The sequence below is a fragment of the Balaenoptera musculus genome, chromosome 12, assembly GCF_009873245.2.
Source record: "Balaenoptera musculus isolate JJ_BM4_2016_0621 chromosome 12, mBalMus1.pri.v3, whole genome shotgun sequence".
Taxonomy (NCBI): domain Eukaryota; kingdom Metazoa; phylum Chordata; class Mammalia; order Artiodactyla; family Balaenopteridae; genus Balaenoptera; species Balaenoptera musculus.
Genome location: NC_045796.1, coordinates 7,308,501 through 7,328,167, shown reverse-complemented (window position 1 = coordinate 7,328,167; position 19,667 = coordinate 7,308,501). Strand labels below are relative to the sequence as shown.

The window sequence follows — 19,667 nt, the reverse complement described above, 5'->3', positions numbered from 1 at the left end:
TCAAAAGCTAGAAGTGATTAAGCTTAGTGAGGAAGGCATGTCCAAGGCCTAGACAGGCCGAAAGCCAGGCCTCTTGCACCAAACATTTAGTCAAGCTGTGAACGCAAAGGAAAAGTTTTTGAAGGAAATTTAAAGTGCTACTCCAGTGGACACATGAATGATAAGAAAGTGACCCTGAGAAAACCATAATTCAAAAAGAGTCATGTACCAAAATGTTCATTGCAGCTCTATTTACAATAGCCAGGACATGGAAGCAACCTAAGTGTCCATCATCGGATGAATGGATAAAGAAGATGTGGCACATATATACAATGGAATATTACTCAGCCATAAAAAGAAATGAAATGGAGGTATTTGTAATGAGGTGGATGGAGTTAGAGTCTGTCATACAGAGTGAAGTAAGTCAGAAAGAGAAAAACAAATACTGTATGCTAACACATATATATGGAATCTAAGGAAAAAAAAAAAAACAAAAAGGTCATGAAGAACCTAGTGGCAAGATGGGAATAAAGACACAGACCTACTAAAGAATGGACTTGAGGATATGGGGAGGGGGAGGGGTGAGATGTGACAGGGTGAGAGAGTGTCATGGACATATATACACTACCAAATGTAAAATAGATAGCTAGTGGGAAGCAGCCGCATAGCACAGGGAGATCAGCTCGGTGCTTTGTGACCACCTAGAGGGGTGGGATAGGGAGGGTGGGAGGGAGGGAGATGCAAGAGGGAAGAGATATGGGAACATATGTATATGTATAACTGATTCACTTTGTTATAAAGCAGAAACTAACACACCATTGTAAAGCAATTATACTTCAATAAAGACGTTTAAAAAAAAAAGAAAAAAAAAAAAAAAAGAAAGTGAAATAGCCTTATTGCTGATATGAAGAAAGTTTGATCGGTCTGGATAGAAGATCAAATCAGCCACAACATTCCCTTAAACCAAAGCCTAATCCAGAGAAAGGCTCTGACTCTCTTCAATTCTATGAAGGCTGAGAGAGGTGAGGAAGCTGCAGAAGAAATGTTTGAAGCTGGCAGAGGTTGGCTCATGAGGTTTAAGGAAAGAAGCCGTCTCTATAACATAAAAGTACAAGGTGAAGCAAGTGCTGATGTAGAAGCTGCAGCAAGTTATCGAGAAGATCCAGCTGAGATAATTCATGCTACACTAAACAACAGATGAAGTAGTCTTATCTTGGAAGAAGATGCCGTCTAGGACTTTCACAGTTAGAAGTCAATGCCTGTCTTCAAAGTGTCAAAGGACAGGCTCACTTTCTTGTTAGGGGCGAATGCAGCTGGTGACTTTAAGTTGAACCTAATGCTCATTTACCGTTCCCCAAATCCTGGGACCCTTAAGAATTATGCTCAGTCTACTCTGCCTGTGCTCTAGAAACAGAATGACAAAGCCCGGATGACAGCACATCTGTTTACAACATAGTTTACTGAATATTTTAAGCCCATAGTTGAGACCTACTGCTCGGAAAAAAAGGCTCCTTTCAAGATATTACTGCTCACTGACAATGCACCTGGTCACCCAAGAGCTCTGATGGAGAAGTACAATGAGATTCACGTTGTTTTCATGCCTGCTGACACAACGTCCATCTTGCAGTCCATGGATCAAGGAGTCATTTTGACTTTCAAGTCTTATTATTTAAGAAATACATTTCATAAGGCTATACCTGCCATAGATAGTGATTCCTCTGATGGATCTCGGCAAAGTAAATTGAAGACCTCTGGAAAGGATTCACCATTTTAGATGCCATGAAGAACATTCATGATTCATTGGAAGAGGTCAAAATATCAACATTAACAGGAGTTTGATTCCAACACTCATGGGTGACTTTGAGGGGTTCAAGACTTCAGTGAAGAAAATAACTGCAGACATGGTGGAAATAGCAAGAGAACTAGAATTAGAAGTGGAGCCTGAAGATGTGACTGAATTGCTACAGTCTCATGATAACACTTTATGGATAAAAAGTTGCTTCTTATGGATGAGCAAATAAAGTTGTTTCTCTTCTTTTTTTTGGCCGTGCGGCTTGCAGGATCTTTGTTCCCTGGCCGGCAGTGAAAGTGCCGAGTCCTAACCACTGGACCACCAGGGAATTCCCATAAAGTTGTTTCTTGAGGTGGAATTTACTCCTGGGGAAGAAGCTGTGAAGATGGTTGAAGTGACAACAAATGATTTAGATTAGTACCTAAACTGATTTGATAAAGCAGTGGCAGGATTTGAGAAGATTGAGTCCAATTTTGAAAGCAGTTCTACTGTGGGTAAAATGCTACAGAGAACTTGTTCATGAAAGGAAGAGTCAATCGATGTGGCAGACGTCACTGCTGCCTCATTTAAGACGTTGCCACGGCCACCCCAGCCTTCAACAATCACCACCCTGATCACCCAGCAGCCGTCCACACGGAGGCAAGACCCTCCACCAGCAAAAAGATTATGACTCACTGAAGCCTCAGATAATGGCTAGCATTTTTTAGAAATGAAGTATTTTTAAATTAAGGTACGTATTTTTTGGACATAATGCTATTGCCCACTTAAGAGAATACAATAGAGTGTATACCTAACTTTTTAATTTTTTTTTAACATCTTTATTGGAGTATAATTGCTTTACAATGGTGTGTTAGTTTCTGCTTTATAACAAAGTGAATCAGTTATACGTATACATATGTTCCCATATCTCTTCCCTCTTGCATCTCCCTCCCTCCCACCCTCCCTATCCCACCCCTCTAGGTGGTCACAAAGCTCCGAGCTGATCTCCCTGTGCTATGCGGCTGCTTCCCACTAGCTATCTATTATATGCACTGGGAAACCAAAAACTTCGTGTGACTCGCTTTATTGTGACATTTGCTTTGTTGTGATAGTCTGGAACTGAACCTGCAATATCTCTGAGGTGTGCCTGCACATTTTGTGTGTCCATGGGAGGAGGGGAGCTCAGGGGCCTCCCATGTCACCATCTTGATCTACTCCTCCCCACCCATTCCTGTAGTGTGCTTTCCCAGCCTCACGGTGAGGACGGATATACGGCGAGGAAAGAGGGAGTTGTCATTCGTTAACTAACATTTAATGAGTACCTCCTACGTGCTAGGCACTGGGGGTTATAAAGACAAAACAGGTACAAACCTTGCACTAAGAAAGTTCAGAATTTTAGTGAAGATACAGGGAAACAACATTTCAATGTGAAGAATGTACAGCAGAGGTATGTGGAGTAGTCCGAGAGCTTGGAGGAAATAGTGGGGTGGGCAGATGGCCTCATGGAGGAGCTATCTTACGATCTGGGTCTTGGAGGTTGAGCAGGAGCCGGGCAGGCAGGGGTGGCACACGCCCGTTAGACACCGTGGATTTATTCATCAGAGACAGCAGTCACTGTTCCCGAACTACTTTGATCAGGTGCAGCCGATGAAAATAATTTCCTTTGTGGTTTTGGACAACACCATGAAAACTCTGGAGGTCTCTATTGCCTTCTTGTTGAATAGGAGGAGTAATGTCAACTACTTAGAAGCCCTGGGAGAATGAATCAATTTATGTGGTTTACAAGAGCAAGTGTTTACTTATTAGAAAGCCTCCGGGGGGAATACGTGTCGGAGAACAACCCAGCTCGAGCAAGAAGAAGCAAATGGGGCTGGACTCTCATTAGCCCGTGATGGATTGATCTTCTGTCACTGATTCCCCAAACCCCCAGCAGTTTCAACTGCAAGCTTGTTCAATATTTTAAAACCAATTTAAAACCAATTTTTGAGTTTGCTTTGAAAAAAAAAAGTTGCATTAATCAAAAAATGCATTAAGATTAGGGTCAAGCAGCTTAACTGATGGGAAAATCCTGATTGGGCCCCGGGAGACATGGGCTTGCCTGGCTGGATAATGTCAGAAACTGCTCAGCTTTAGAGCGAGAACAGTGGAGAGTAGCCACAGACGGCTAAAAGGAAAAACCTTACAAATGAATTGAATTGAAAGGAAATTTCAAGAAGGCTAATGCGGGCATTCTGTTGTATTAGCAAAATTCAGACACGAGGATGCACCTGAAGCCTTCCGTTCCAGGAAGGGGGCCTGCGATTAGATTTTTATTGTTAGGTGTGTGGAGTGCCATCCTTTCAAAGATTTCAGTTAAGTGGGATTGCAGAGGTCATCCATTTGGAGATCACTGCCGTTTGGGAGAAATGTAGGGAACAGAAAATAAACTGGCTCTATGAAAATAAAAACCCTTCATTCTCTTGCCAAATGGAATTGGCTCTTTCAGTTTGATGAAATAGCTTGTTGGGTTCATCCTTCTCCGTGTCCAAGAGTAGCTCTGGTTGAAATGAGGAAACCGGAGATGCGGCAAACCAGTCCATGGAGGATATACTGGTTATTCTGTGTTCTTTTCTCTCCTCTGCTCTGTGTGTAGAGGGCTGAATCCGATAGGCTGTGTCCCTTGGGTCCCTTATGGCTGGCTTTCAGTTGGGTGTGGCCAATGGGAGACGTTTGCAAGAGACCAGAGGGTGAGCGGGAGAAGTCAAGGTGTTGGTCCTCACCCCCCTCCGGCTTTGGGTCCACTTCTGGCAACGCTGGACTTTCCACGATTACACCTCCTGTCAGAGCTCCTCCATGGTTCCAGCTCTTGAGGCTGGTCCCCGTGTTACGCCATTTCCTCCTCTTGTCCCTTCAGGCCTGGCGCAGTCACGGTTCCCCCCATGCTGGACTCCAAGGCCCTCCACATCGACTTTGGTTCTTGTGACCCTTGCCCACCACTGTAGGTCATCCACGACCCCTCAGTTACAGTCTCTTCATGTGCCCATCTGAGGAGGACCCTGAATGGATGAGAGACTTAGGAAAAAATGGCAGCAAAACCCCCAAATACTAGTTGCCTTCTGTTCTCAGGCAATAGTGAACCAGCAGACTTTTCCAGTTTGGTGGGTCCATTCGCTTTGTTTTCAAATAAGAGAACTATGAGGCTGGTCCAGTTATCCGAGCTCTAGGCCGGAAGGAGGCTCATTTCAGAGAGGTCTTGTTGCAGGGCCGTCTCTTCCTGAATTCTCTCTTGGATAACCCTGTCTTGAATTAAAGATTCCTCCTCTGAATTCCTATCATATTGTTTGTGCAAGCCTTGTGGCATCTAATAAAGTAACATAAACTCCATGAGAGCAGGGACTTAATCCCCAGAGCCTAGAAAAAAGCCTAACCCACTACAGGTGTTTAATACCATTGAATGAATGAAATAATGTCTTTTTCTTTATAGATGCCATTGTGGAAAGGGAATGTTGCCTGTCATTCCAGCAAACAACAAATGTTGCCCAAAATCAAGCCATTGGCCACTGCAGCTGCCCACACAGTAGACCTTGAGGGGAATTCAGGATGCAGAAAATCAGGAAACGTTCTGTGCTCTGGATACTGGCCCTAGGTAGTTAAGATGCATATCGAAGGAATAATTTCAGAGCCCAGACTCTTGTAGCTTCCCATACATAGAAAAGCACTAAAATCATTAACTTGAGAGGTCTGCTTTGTTTGATTAGCAGTAATCTTTTGATGTTTGACTACATGTTTTTTTGTTGTTGTTGTTTGTTTGTTTTCAGCACAAACTCCTATATATCCTGGCTCCTCCGTTACCTCTTCAGAGCTGAGAGGCTGTCTCCCGGCTAGAGTCCTCAGTAAGGTCCTCAAATAAACTTAACTCACAACTTTTAGGTTGTGTGTTTTTCTTCAGTCAACACCACCATCACTTAACAAACATCCATTAAATGTCTCTGCACCAGATACTGTCTTGAGCCTGGGGATGTAGGGATGGACGGAACACAGGGTAGCTGAAGAGAATCTTGCCTCTGTACCTTTGTCCATTCAGTGCCCTCTGCTGGAATGTTCACTGTCATCCCTAGACCACTGTTCTCTTGACAAACTCTGACCCACCCTCCATGACTCCTAGAGAAACACTGTACAAAGCTATATTCACTAAACTTTGCTTTAGCATATTATGATCATTATCTATGTTCCTGTAAGTCTCCCCTGTAGCTCCCCTATAAGCCTCTGAAGATAAATGTACTTATCTACATTTCTTCAGAGAGTCAAGCAGGATGTCTGGCCAGTAGAAATGCTCGATTTAACACCTGCTGATTGATGGTGTGTGCAGACACAGGCCCCTTGATACTGGTCATCTGTACTCAAGGCCAGCTCTAACTTTCTTTCTCCCATATTTCTGAGTTTCTTTCCTTTTTTAAATTTGGGCTACCTTAATCATCAACACCAAGGTTGGTTAGTTCCTCCTGAAAGAAGAATGAAGGGGATTACTGAGTGGGTCAGGCGCTGGACAGCTTTAGGTTAAGCAACGCTCTTCTTCACCTTACTGCTACCGTGTTCAAGTAAATAGATGTTAGGGTACCCCTTCTTGGAAGGCTTTGTCCAGGTCTGTTGTCATATGAACATATGCGTGTAAACTGCTGGATCACACCCATCTCCCAAAGTAGCAGCCTTTGTTCTGGTCTAACCCTTCTGGCCCTGAGGCAAGGGGGCGGGTCTCAGGGTCATTATTATTCCTGACATCAGGACCCAGTGAGCTTGCATTTGAGTGCCCAGAGCTAAAAGAAGTCAACAGGAAGAGCGTGTGCCATAGAAATGCAGTTCAGCCCTAAATCTCTCAATGCTCAGGGTCAGCATTTTAGGAGCAGCTGAGAAGACCTGAATTCACTCATTATGTTTCTTTAGTTATGCTAATACTGAGTAAATACATCCACAGAATACCTTATAGGGATTCACTTCCTTATGCTCTCATTTTAGAGCATTCCGCGATACTTAAAATTCTCAACTGTGAAATTAAAATGTTCTGGAACTTCTATGTCTATTTATGGGGTTCCTGTCAACAAAATGACTAAAGGATTTATCTGGGTAGATTTGGTGTTTATACCCTTGTTAACATCTCTATCAGGAGAAAAATAATGAGCAAATTCATCAACTGTGTTGAAGTTTTTACTCCTTTCCCCTAAGGTTCGGTTGATCATAGTTAATAAATAAAAGAAAATATATTTGCATTTCCCTAAGCCTGATATAGCACTTCAGAGAGTAAGGCTCAGTAAACATATTCTTTACCTAATCAAGACTGAAATACAGTTTAGCATAGTCTATGATATTGTAAGCAGCTCTTTGCAGGAAACCACCCTTAGCAGGAAACCCCTTTTCTTGTCAATTTAGCAAAGCTACATTGTAACTAACTTTTAAACCAGGCGCCTCCCAAGCTCTACTCATCTCTGGCCCTAGCACACCTATCAAATCTTTTGATCACACAATACCTTGCCTAACCTGTTGGTTCTTTCCATGGATCAAAGAAGCAGAAATGGAGAATAAGTAACCGATGACCCGGTCTCTTCCCTAGCTTTCCTTTCAGTAATCTCTTGAACAAACTCTGTGAACAGACTGTGTGAACAAGATAGCATCCAAAGAAAGATCACCAGACGTCAACAAGCCTGCATGCAGTGGGGGGCATGGCGACGACTCTAACCCCCCATCTCAATGATTCGCTGAGATTACTTCCCTTTTTCCCTTTAAAAACTTTCATGGCCAAGCAGACTCTTCAGAGATGGTTTTTTGGGGGACACTGAGTCTACCATCTCCCCAGACTGCCGGCTTTCTGATTAAAAGCAATTTTCCTTTCTAACAACAACTGCCTCTTGGGTATTGATTTTCCAGCCGTGCGCAGCCAGACCTGAGTTCGGTAACAATGTTGCTAAAAAAACAATGACATCCTTGCATCATATAATACTGCAATACTTCTACCACTTCATTCATGGAGATAGTTTTCACCAAAGATTTTAAACAAAGGCACTTTTGAAAAAAAATAATGTGAGGCTAGTATTGATTTCCCTGATTGAGAGGTTGTTAAATGGTTTTCTCTCTTTTCTAAAGACTCCTATGATCATGCTAAGATACCTTATCCCTAATCCACTTACCTCTGGGGTAAAACTCTCATGGAAGTACCAACACACCACACATGGCCACTGGGAAGTCTACAGCTCACCCGGAGGAAGGAAGTGGTTCTGGAGGGACTGATGGCCGGGAGGCCAGAACCCCATCACCACGGCTGTAGGCTACAAAGCTGGCCCTTATTTTTTCAGATTGGAACCTTCGATGGTCTCCAGGAAACAGCTCTCGTCCCCATAGCCTGAGCCCTGTTTTGAGGAAGGAAGAGGGCACTCTACCTGAGTAACTGTTCCTGAGGCTTCAAACAGGGCACTGCATTCACCTTCGTGGTACGGTTCCTTACAGTCCCGGCAAAAGACGAACTGCAGGAGAACACATGCAGGTTAGAGAGGGGCTTGCTGGTTGCATTTGGTCACAACATGTTTTTCTTTTCCAGGCTCATTCTACCCCCGCCTCTGACTTGGGTGATGGTTTGTGTGCCAGATTACTTTTTGCAGAGAGAAATAAAGTCATATTTTGATGGAACTGTTCACTCGTTACTAAAGAATGTTCTGAGCACTGCAGCGGGGTTTCAAAAATGAATGAGTCACATTTCCTCTCTTCAAGATGTTTCTAGCCTAGCGGAAGAGACAGTAACGCAAAGAAATACCTGTAGTAAAGTGTTATTAGTGTTAGAATGTGAGGAAAACAATTTCATTCAAGAATTTCACATCTAATATTTGTTTACGTACAGAGAGGATTTATATATCCATGTTAATGGACTCATCTTTGTATTGAAAGCCTATTGTGGAAAGAAGAAATGGGCTGTCGTGGGTTGAATTTTGTGCCCTACAGATTCATATGTGGAAACCTTAACCCCCTGGTACCTCAGAATGTGACTGTATTTGGAGACAAGGCCTTTAAAGAGGTAAGTAAGGTAAAATGAGGTCATTAGGGTGGGTCTAATGCAATACGACTGGTGTCCTTATAGGAAGAGATTAGGACACAGACACACAGGGGCTGAGAGACGACCATGTGACGACACGGGAGAAGGTGACCGACTGCAAGCCAAGGAAAGAGGCCTCAGAAGAAACAAACCCTGCTGCCCCCTTGTTCTCGGACTCTCAGACTCCACAACTGTGAGAAAATAAGTTCCTGTTGTTTAAGCCCCTGGCAGCCCCAGGAAGCTAATGCAGGGGCTGAAGCAAAGCTTCTCACCCAGTGGCCACGCTCCTTTCAGCATTCACAGCTCCTTTCCACATTCACAGCTCCTTTCCACATTCACAGCTCCTTTCGGGTTGGAAGGGACCCAGGAGCCAATGGTCCTCCACCCTTCATCTGACAGAGGAGGAAGCTGGAGAAGTGAATGCTGGAAAAGGAAGTTATCCTACGACCACCTGGAATCACCGGGCCCCTTCGGAACGCACTTCCCAACCCCCAGCCCTGCTCTGGAGGTGCTGCGGTGGCTGAGGGCGTGGGCTCTTCAGTGTGACACACTGGATTGGAGTCACCATCCCATCAGTTGACGACCAAGACACCTTGGGACAGCTGCCTTGGCATCTGTGCCCCAGTCTCCTCCTTTGAAAAACCAGGGTAACAATGATACCTATCCTACATGACCATCATGAGAGGTAGGGGGGGTAACACATCCTAAGCGGCTGTAAGCAGGCCTGGCACACAATACGTTCTAAGCGTTAAGGAGATGCCAGCTAGGCACTGTTCTTCCCCTACTTTATTTCACGGCTGGAGAAGGAGATGCTTCACTAGAAAACTGGTTCCCTTCAACGACCGTTTATTTTACTCGTTGGGGAGTAACATCTCTCACAGCAGAAGCTGTATTCGGAGCGGACGTTCTACCAGAGAAGTGAGCGTGGCCAACGAGTACGGCGTGGGGGTGATGGTGGTGGTTTCAGAGAACAAGTCCAGCGTGATCCGATACTCCTCCCATTGAGAGGTAGGCTCTAGATCGCTTCTGCTTAAATCTGGATGTATTGACTGCTTGACCAGTGTTACATGGTAGAAGCGATGGTATGTCACTTTTGGGGGCCCAGGCCTTAAGAAACTGGCAGCTGCCACTCTCTGTCTCTTGGGACATTTGCTCTTGAAGTCCAGCCACCCATGGAGAGGCCCGCATGGAGAGCAACTGAGGCCCCCAGCCAACGGCCAGCACCAACTTGCCGGCCACGTGTCTGAGCCATGGTTCAAGTGGATCTTCCAGCCCCTGGATGAGCTGCCCCAGCTGACCCCACATGGAACAGAGACAAACTGTCTGCAGAGGGCTCTGTCCAAATTACAGGTTTGTGGGCAAAAACAAAATAAAGCAAAGCAGGAACAAGATTGTCGCTGTTTTAAGTCACTAAGTTTTGGGGTGCTTTTTACATGGCAATCGATAACCAATATAGTGATGGCACTGCATGTCTGGAAGCCTCAAAAAAGTTCCAGAGGCTTAAAAGTTCTCAAATGTATATTCAATAGCATAAGCCAGAAATTTAGCTCAGTTTTGCTTAAGATGAGACTGATTCGAACAGATAAACAAACCCCCAAACAAACAGGATATAGAAAAAACCCAGCTTTACCAAAATACATCAATATTCTACCTCACCTCAAAACAACAGCCCTTCCAAGACTTTAAAAAAAAAAAAATAAATAAATAAATAAATAATTTATTTATTTATTTATTTAATTTTTGGCTCCGTTGGGTCTTCTTTGCTGTGCGAGGGCTTTCTTTAGTTGCGGCGAGTGGGGGCTACTCTTTGTTGTGGTGCGCGGGCTTCTCACTGTGGTGGCTTCTCTTGTTGCGGAGCACTGGATCTAGGCTCATGGGCTTCAGTAGTTGCGGCATGCGGGCTCAGTAGTTGTGGCTCGCGGGCTCTAGAGCGCAGGCTCAGTAGTTGTGGTGCATGGGCTCAGTCGCTCCGCGCCATGTGGGATCTTCCCGGACCAGGGCTCGAACCTGTGTCCCCTGCATTGGCAGGCGGATTCTTAACCACTGCGCCATCAGGGAAGTCACCAAGACATTTCTTTCCTTCACGTTGTCTCCACCACGGAAACATCTTTCCCCTCTGTCCCCACGGTCAATTTCTTGTTTTAACAACTCCTCTGAAGATCATTTTAATCTCAGGACATAACAAACAAAAAGACAAGTATTTTATAAGGAAAAGGCCTCTCCTACAGCTATGTCACCATCTCTCTTCTCGCCAGCACTTTCAGAGTGTTATAGCTTTCTTATTTCTTCTCACAGCAAAGAGAATGAGCCCACGTTTTGTGGGATATAAACTTTCCTTAAAGGTTCATGTTGGTGGGAGAGGGGGTATGTGTCAGGATGTCATTACACAAATCACCAAGACCAGCAGGTTTTAATTTCTGACATTTTAATTTTCCCTGAACTGACAACTAATCCAGTGAACAGTGAATGAATTGGATCCTTGAGTCCTTTCTTAAGGCTTTTTTTTTTTTTAATGTATCTGTTCATCTTTGGGTTTGTCTCAGACCCATCACTCTGTTCTTATGTTGAAAAACTGTGACCTGTATGGTTCAATCACTGAGAAGAGCTCACTGTGTGATTTCACCCCACTGCTTTTCATGGAAGGAAGTCTGATCTCTTGGCGTGACAGGGAAAATGTTTCACGTCTTATTAGCTCGGGGATGAGATATAAAATCAGTTTCATGGTAGAGGAACACCCTGGAGGTTGATCAGTTTGTCAGAATAAATAGGCCTTCCTGACACAAAGACATTAAATTCCCTTTCATACCAGTACTACAAAGAATAGACCATATATATATATATATATATATATATAAATTAAGAAACCCAGAAAAGAAAGAGCCTATAAAAATTAAACCCTCACCACTTCAGTATGGCAAAAGGCAAGTGAAAGCTGAAAAAATGTGTTGGTGATAATTTAGCATTAATGCACTTGCTAATTTGCTCCTATTCAGAGAGTATACTTAAATTTAGATACATTGTGCCATGGGCTTCCTAGTTAAATAAATCTGTCTCATACAAAATGAGGAAATATCTAGAAGGTCTGATTTGATCTAAAAAAGTTCAGGGTTTTTTTTTTTGGGTTCAGCGTTGGCTTTTTTTAAAAAAAATAGATCTTTATTGGAGTATAATTGCTTCACAATACTGTGTTAGTTTCTGTTGTACAACAAAGTGAATCAGCCGTATGCATACCTATGTCCCCTTATCCCCTCCCTCTTGAGCCTCCCTCCCAACCTCCCTATCCCACGTCTCTAGGTCATCGCAAAGTGCCGAGCTGATCTCCCTGTGCTACGCTGCTGCTTCCCACTAGCTATTTTACATTCGGAGGATGCGGGGTGGGAGGGCGACGCTGGGGCAAAGTGAGAGTAGCATCGACATATATACATTACTGAAAGTTCAGGTTTTTAATTAAGTTATCCAGAACTCAAGACTGTCAACCAGGTGCTTGTACAAATGCTTAGGACTTCAGTTCTCAAACTGTGTACCAAGGAGCCCTGGGGTGTCACAACAAACTCACAGGGGTGGAGTGGGATCTTTTAAATTTTTGAGGAAAAGCACAGTGATACTCAACATCTGTTGGACACTGTGAATTACTAACTCAAGGCTGTTCATGGTGTTAATGTAGATTGTGCTGCCCTCCTTTTGATGACATCATGTTTTTGCAAAGTGGGATTTTTGGAGGTTACTGTGATAAAAAAGACAGCTGCCAGGTGAACATCTTTTTGGACCAGGAGATGTAGTTATTTAAGAATGAAGTAAAAATATTTTTTTCTTTCAATTTATGTGAACTATTTTTTCAAATGACTATGAAGTTGTTAAGACATTAATTCTTACTATGTTATGTGGACCTAAATATTTAATAAACAGAACTGTTAGGCATTTCTTTTGGCCTAGAAGCACCAGGAAAAATTTACCAAGCCACTAGGGGCATGGTGAACAGAGGAAGTTTGGGGAACTCTGGCTTAGGCAGATACAAAACTCCTTGAGATAATGTTTTGGGTCTGTTTGCAAAAACTCCCAGGGGCACAGGTATTTCCAAAGAGCTTGAGGAGAAAACATCTGGCTCCAATATTTTCATATGCACTCTGACAACCTGCCTGTCTCCTTTCTGGGGCACATGATCTGGCTTTAACCAATAATGTAGAAGGCTGCAATCTCCCCAGGGGTTTATTAGTCATTAACTGTGGGCTCATATTTGCTGAGGCTCTTTTAGGATGCCTTGTGAGTAAATACTAACCGAATGGAAGAGACTACCACACAGTTATATTGTATACTTTTCCTGGATTATTTTCTTTTGAGATAGATCTGACAAATGCTAATAATTTTTGCATGTTTTAAAAAAAGAATTTTTAAGGCCTTTTAAAAATCATAACAGTAATACATACTTATTCTATTGGTTCTCTAAACTCTATCTCCTTATTAGATATGATTAAAAAGCAATATCTATGGACTGTATTACCTTAGTGCCTGTGATGTTAATTTTATGTGCCAACTTGGCTAGACTATAGTCTATTCAACCAAACACTAATCAGGGTTTCTCAGTGAAGAGAGACAGTCCTAGATGATCTGGGTGGGATTGATTCAATTAGTTGAAAGGTTTTTAAGAGCAGAACTGAAGCCTCCTCAAGAAGAGAGTTCATCTGTGGACAACAGAGTTCCAGCCTGCCCTTCCTGGCAGCCTGCCTTGTGGATTTGGAACTTGCCTAGGTAGCCCCATAATCCCCATAATCACATAAGCCAATTCCTTGCAATCAATCTCTCTCTATAGATACAGATATATTAGACATAGAGATATTTATATATAAATATATACTAGATATCTACTATAGCTGTATCTATAGATATCCCTTTATATATCTATAGATCTATGGGGACAGCTGAGCATGCCTAGATAATCTATATTTATATTTATCTCCTACTGGTTCTGTCTCTCTGGTGAAACCTTGGTTGATACAGCTAAGCTCCTATAGAAATTTTACTAGGTCAGTTTATTTATACTAGGTCAGTTATTCTTTTGCAAAAGAACTGATATAAAAGACAACTTTTGAATTGTCTATGTTATTTGAAAAATTGTAATTTAAATCCCCCCCCCCTTTTTTTTTGGGCTGTGCTGCGTGGCTTGTGGGATCTTATTTCCCCAACCAGGGATCAAACCCGGGCCCCTGGCAATGAGAGCACAGAGTCCTAACAAGTGGACGGAGAACGAATTCCCTCCCCCTGTTTGTTTTTAATCCCGAGTACCCACAGGATGATGCGTCTTAGAAGTCAACACCAGGAACAAGTTAATCACTCCCAATAGTGTGATGGCTTCCCTTTATCTGACAGTGAACCTGGTGATCCAATACATTTTTCTCTTTGGAGCAGCTGCCTGTGTGGATGGTGCCAAGCTTCTCACTTAACTGTAGTAATTAGCTCACCCTAGAGGCCTAAGATGAAGTATACAATTTTAAGACTATTCAATAAAGGATAAGTTCAATAAGACACTTTTTTTCTCATAAGTTAATAGCCAAACTATTCTTACCATTCAAGTCATATTTTTGCCTTGTGGTTAATATGTGTTGAGTATTTATTTTGGGTGAATAAAATCTTGGACTTGGACAACATATAAAAGAATAGCATATTGTAATTCATGAAATCATATAGTGATATTTATATTTTAAAAACTCAGATACAATTTAGTGTTTAAAAGTAAAGCCTTTAAAAGAAAAAAAAAAAAGTAAAGCCTTTGAAGTCAGAAAGACCTGGACTCAGAGGCCCTTCTCTACCATTTATTATCTGTGTGATCCTAACATCTCTTTGCTTTAGTTTTCTGCATCTGTAGAGAAGAAATAATAAGATAATTAATATTTAACCCAGTTTCTGGCACCTAGTAAATAGGAGAAATGGTTTTCTCATGGAGTTACGATGTTTTATAAGCAAAAAAATTCTATAGAAAAGTAAGGTGATAGTAAAGCACCTTGTTAACTAAAGCAATTCTCAATATACTAATAATTGCTGTTGTTCTGTGAAGGCCTGAGTGAAACTGAGGACCTCGTGGGAAGCGCCAAGCTTGTCAGCTCCCCATAACTGCAGTAGAGAAAGGGATACTGACCTCTTGTTCCTCCTGCTCGTGCCGTCACTGTCACTCCCCTTAGGAAATCCCACACTACCATACAGCTAAATGAACTGCCCATCACATTTATCACTCAGTATCATGTCAGTAGACAAGTCATTTGATTGATGTTTGAGTTTGGTTTCCCATACACCCATAATGGAGACATTCAAAAGGATATGTGTGTATATTTTCTCTTTGGAAGCATAAAAAGGGGTGAAATGAACAGCCTCCAATGCATTCAGAACATGTAAGTGCTTGTTATCAGTAAAGGTGAGAGCCAGTCGGCACCTACAAGCGATGAGCCTCAAGATAAGGGTCTGACCCTCAAAGGTGAATGATCTCTATGTGAAAGCCCAAAGTTCCTTGTGCTTGTTTTCTATCACGACAGCATCTATTATAAAAGCATTTTATTATGTGCCATTTATTTTTCTTCCACAGCTCTGAAGTTCTGTGTTAAAAGAACAGGAGAGAATCAAGTATCATCTCAGGACCCCTTACTATATTCAAGGGAAACATCAAAACCATGACGCACACATTTGTACTTCTTTGGGAATAGATGAAATATTTTTCTTTTAGGTGTATGACTTTCCAGAAGATGGCAGCAGTGATATATGAGATTCAGCCCCAGTGCGTTAAAAATAGTATATCAAAAGAGGGAGGCTCCCCGTGGGGTGACTGGCCGCTGATATATGGAAAACTGGTTCTGACAAGACAGTGCCACAGAACGGAAATGGTGTTAGATTATAACGCGCTAAAACACAAATTCGAAAGGAAGAAAGTCAGGTTATTTCCTTTCAAGTACACAGCATCTTAAAATCACAGAATCTCATGGTGGGAAGCAGTCTTAAACTGTGCGATGCTCTAAACGCAAACAGACTATGACAATCCTTTACATGCAATCTCCAAATGGCTAAAAAGAAATAATTTAAAGGAAGCTGGATAGAGCTCAGTAGCTGAATTCTTTTGTATTTTTCAAATTCTGTACAAATCATCAAGGATGGCTACACAATGCCATCTATGTTCCCACAAAATACTGTGACATCTACACTCCCTCCCTACCCCATCCCCTGAATTATTTTTGTTTTAGGTTTGCTACCGTGAAAAGCCCCTTACTCTCCTTGGTTTAATTTCCATTCACGGGAGCTCTTAAAAGAACTCTGAAAATTCCCATTTCCTACAGCATCATGATTTCAATCAAGTACAAGTATGTATCCATTCAGTCTTTTGGTTGTGCAGAGTCTTAATTTATACACTTACTGTGAGTATGATCTAATGGGAAACTTTATTACCATCTGTCTCAGAACCTATTAGAGAAGATGAGCTCATACAAGAGACCATATCTGCCAACCTACTTTCAACAGGGAACCTTAAATTAAGAGAGGCGCCTAATAAATGCTCCGAACTGTGTGGGTGGTGCCCCTGGTGATGATACTCCTGGGAATTGAACTGTCCAATGTATAATCATAGACAAAAATATTTGAACTTATTTCCTACTTTAAAATATTTACAGTTTTTTCAAACTTAAAAATGCTTCTTGACCATTTATTTTTCCTTGCTCAAAAACAGCTTTATTGGGATACAGTTCACATAGTCTGGGTTTTTTAAAATGGTTTATATATTTTTTGAGTGAATAATACATGCACACAGCACAAACTCAAAAAGTGCAAAAGGCAAATAGTGAAAAATAAGTCTCCCTTCCTCCTCAGTCAGCTTACAAAGCTTTCCAGAGACAATCACTGTCACCTGCATATATAGAAGCTATTTTGAGACTAAAAATGGTATATAGAATATTGCTTTATGTAACGTGCTCTGCACCTTGCTTTTCCATTTAATACATTTACAGCCTGTCCTATATCAGTGCCCTTTGAGCAACCCTGAACAGCTGAATTCTTCCTCAACAGCCTCACGATATTCAAGTTGATAGTTGTATCGGAATTCACTTAACCAGCCCCCTACGGATGAGCATTTAGGCCCTTTCCAATATTTTGCCATTATAAACAAAGCTGCGGGGAACGTCTTTCTCCATAGGTCATTTTGCACGTGTGAAAGGAAATCTGTAGGATGAATTTCTAGAAGTGAAATAGCTGGATCAAAGGGTGTGGGAAGTTTACAACTGGATTGCTTTCAGTGAGGTGTGTGAGGGATGACTTGCCCCTCCTCCCCCCCAGCGTGCTGTCACCAATCAGGGCCTTTGTCAAACCCAAACAAAACAAAAGAATCTCTAACTCACAGCCCTTCTGCTAAGGCCTTCTTTATCCATGTTGGATTTCTGCAAAGACGTGTTCCTGGCCAGAGAAATAACTCCGAGTCACTTCTGAGTCCTGTCCAGACGGCTGAACCAGGGTCAAGAGGGGCCTGCAGCCGGCCCTCCATCATTTCCCTGCTCCCCCTGCCTGGGCTCTGAAACAAGGTGCTCGGAGCTTGTCTCCTCCTGGTTTGGACTGGCCTGAATTCATCCTGCTGGCGGGAAAAGGACTCGAAGTGAACTTTAGCTTCGGTGGCTTTAAACCCTGACAGCCAACAAGCTGGAGGTCCAGGTGAGGGAGAAGGAAACAGGAGACAAGGGGGCAGCAGGTTCAGCTGCCCGAGGCTGCGTCCTGGGCCTTAACTCTGAGCAGAGTAGACTCGGCACCAGTGCCGCTGCCCTGCCAGGAGGACGGCAATGACAGCAGCGGGCAGGGTGCCTGGGGGAGTGTGACGGGTGTGACTGACAGCAGCGATCCTCTCTCCCCAAGCCTCCACACTTCCTGTCTCACTCTCTCTTGCTGTAACCGTTTTAAAGAAGGATTCCCACGGTGCTGTCCCCATCCCAGCCTCCACATCCCCACCTCCCTCCCTCACTTCACCACTCCCCTTGTTTCCAAAGGCTAAAGTAGGATTTAGCTGCAAGCTGGGACTCTTGCAAGTATTTGATGATGATGTTCACACATCCGTGTTCCTCTCAACAAACTTCTTGGCGGGTAAATTTCTGCATCTAACTGAAAATTCTCTTTAACATCTTACAAGGCCGGCTCAGTTTTGCTTTCCAGTCAGCATTTCCCAAACCTTATGGAGCATTTGGCTCCTTTCAGAAAAGGAGCACTGATCACAGAGTATCATATTCAACACCACTTTCAAATATTGCCATTCATTAGTGGACCCACTCAAATACTGCCATTCATTAGTGGACCCACTCAAATATTGCCATTCATTAGTGAACATGTTTGAATATGGCCATTCGTTAGTAAAATGCATAGCATATGTCTTCCATAATTTTTAACTGGTCTCTAATCCTTGTGACCTTATCATTTACAATCTGTAGAAAGGCACTAGACTCTGTAAAAGCGATTACACTCTGCCAGTCAAAATGTGAAATTCAAGCCATATGGCAGTTTGAGCCCAATTTGTCCCACATGCCTGTGGGCATCCTTCTGCTTGCTAGCTCAGCAGGGGAGATGAATGCTTCCCTTGAACGCCTGGGCCCAACCCCAGGCAACTCCGGGCAGGGTCAGCTTTGGAAAGGGGCCAACAGTGTTGGTGGCACTGCCACTGGCACATCTTAGAGATGTTTGTCTTTGGAGGTTTTGCAGCTTGTCCAACCTTTACTATGTGTTAGGCAGTTTTATAGGTGCCTTGGGAGCACACCTGTTCCCGCCCCTCTCTCCATAGCCTCAGCCAAAAAAGGTCAGGGTATTTTTCTCTCCAGTACTGTCTCTTTCTTATATTCCTCTATGAAATGTTTGTCTCTCTATATGAAACTATTCTCACTTATTGCCTCTTCTAAATGAAGAGGATTTGAATCTTATTCATCCTTGTTTCCCCCAGATCCAGTGTCTGGAACATAGTAGGTGGTCACTGTCTGTTTGCCACATGCCAGGCGTCCAGTTCAAGACGCTTACAACTCAGTAGGAGAGACGATGCTTATGGAGAACAAAAGAGCTGGAGGACAACAGCCCAGAGTCGTGTGCTGAAGTGTCCAAGGATGCAAGTCTGCAGGAACTCCCAGAGAACAGCCCCGGGTGGGCTGGGGCTTGGCCGCAGTGGCATTTGCTTTTCTGCCCCTCGCATTCCATTCCCTCCTCAGGCAGTGGTTCTAACATCAGGCTAGTCCCTCACCTCTCTGCTAACAACTTGGAAAACTCCCTCCCCCGTTCCTGACCTTCCTCCTAAACTACCGGGCTGCCTGCTGCAGATTTCCATCTGGATAGGTTGCAGACACTGCAAATTCATGTCAACTCAAATCCCATGTGATTACTGTGGAAAAGAAGACTGGGATAAAAGAGCAGAAATTCAAAGAGTTAATTTGAGGGGTAAGGGTAGGGGACCCAGAAGGAGGGGCCCCTGCACACCTGTAGGAACACACCTGCCTGGGGCCTCCCCTCCTCCTTTCCTGCTCCCTTCACTCACAGAGCACGCAGTCACCCTTAAATGCTCAGCACAGACCTCACATTCTGCCAGAATTAATCCCGTTTATAATGCCAGGGCTAGCAAAGCAGTTGTCGCGTAGGCAGGATGGACAGACATTTGTAAAACGAATGAGTGGTAGGAGCTGGAAAACTCTAAGCTTCTGAGAAGCATGAGGAGAGCCCAGTGTCACGGGAATCCAGCCATGAGGAGGCCGGCCCAGGGAACAGGAGTGATGAGACCAAGACATTTTTGGTCCCTTGAAGCAATTAGCAGCCAAGTTCGGAGGCTAAGGTCCCAGGGATGATGGAGTGGAGAAGGCTTCACGACAGAGGGGTCTGAATTGG

The 19,667-nt window shown here is 43.3% G+C and overlaps 1 protein-coding gene across 3 annotated transcripts in view; it reads right to left on the bottom strand.

Annotated features, from left to right (window-relative positions):
- Window positions 1-19,667, bottom strand: part of PRKN (parkin RBR E3 ubiquitin protein ligase) — a 1,292,350-nt gene that overhangs the window by 47,252 nt on the left and 1,225,431 nt on the right. For all 3 annotated transcript variants that reach the window (XM_036871110.1, XM_036871111.1, XM_036871112.1), the window contains exon 11: window positions 8,158-8,241. In XM_036871110.1, the coding sequence (XP_036727005.1) occupies window positions 8,158-8,241 (84 nt within the window). The remainder of the gene's footprint in view (window positions 1-8,157; window positions 8,242-19,667) is intronic.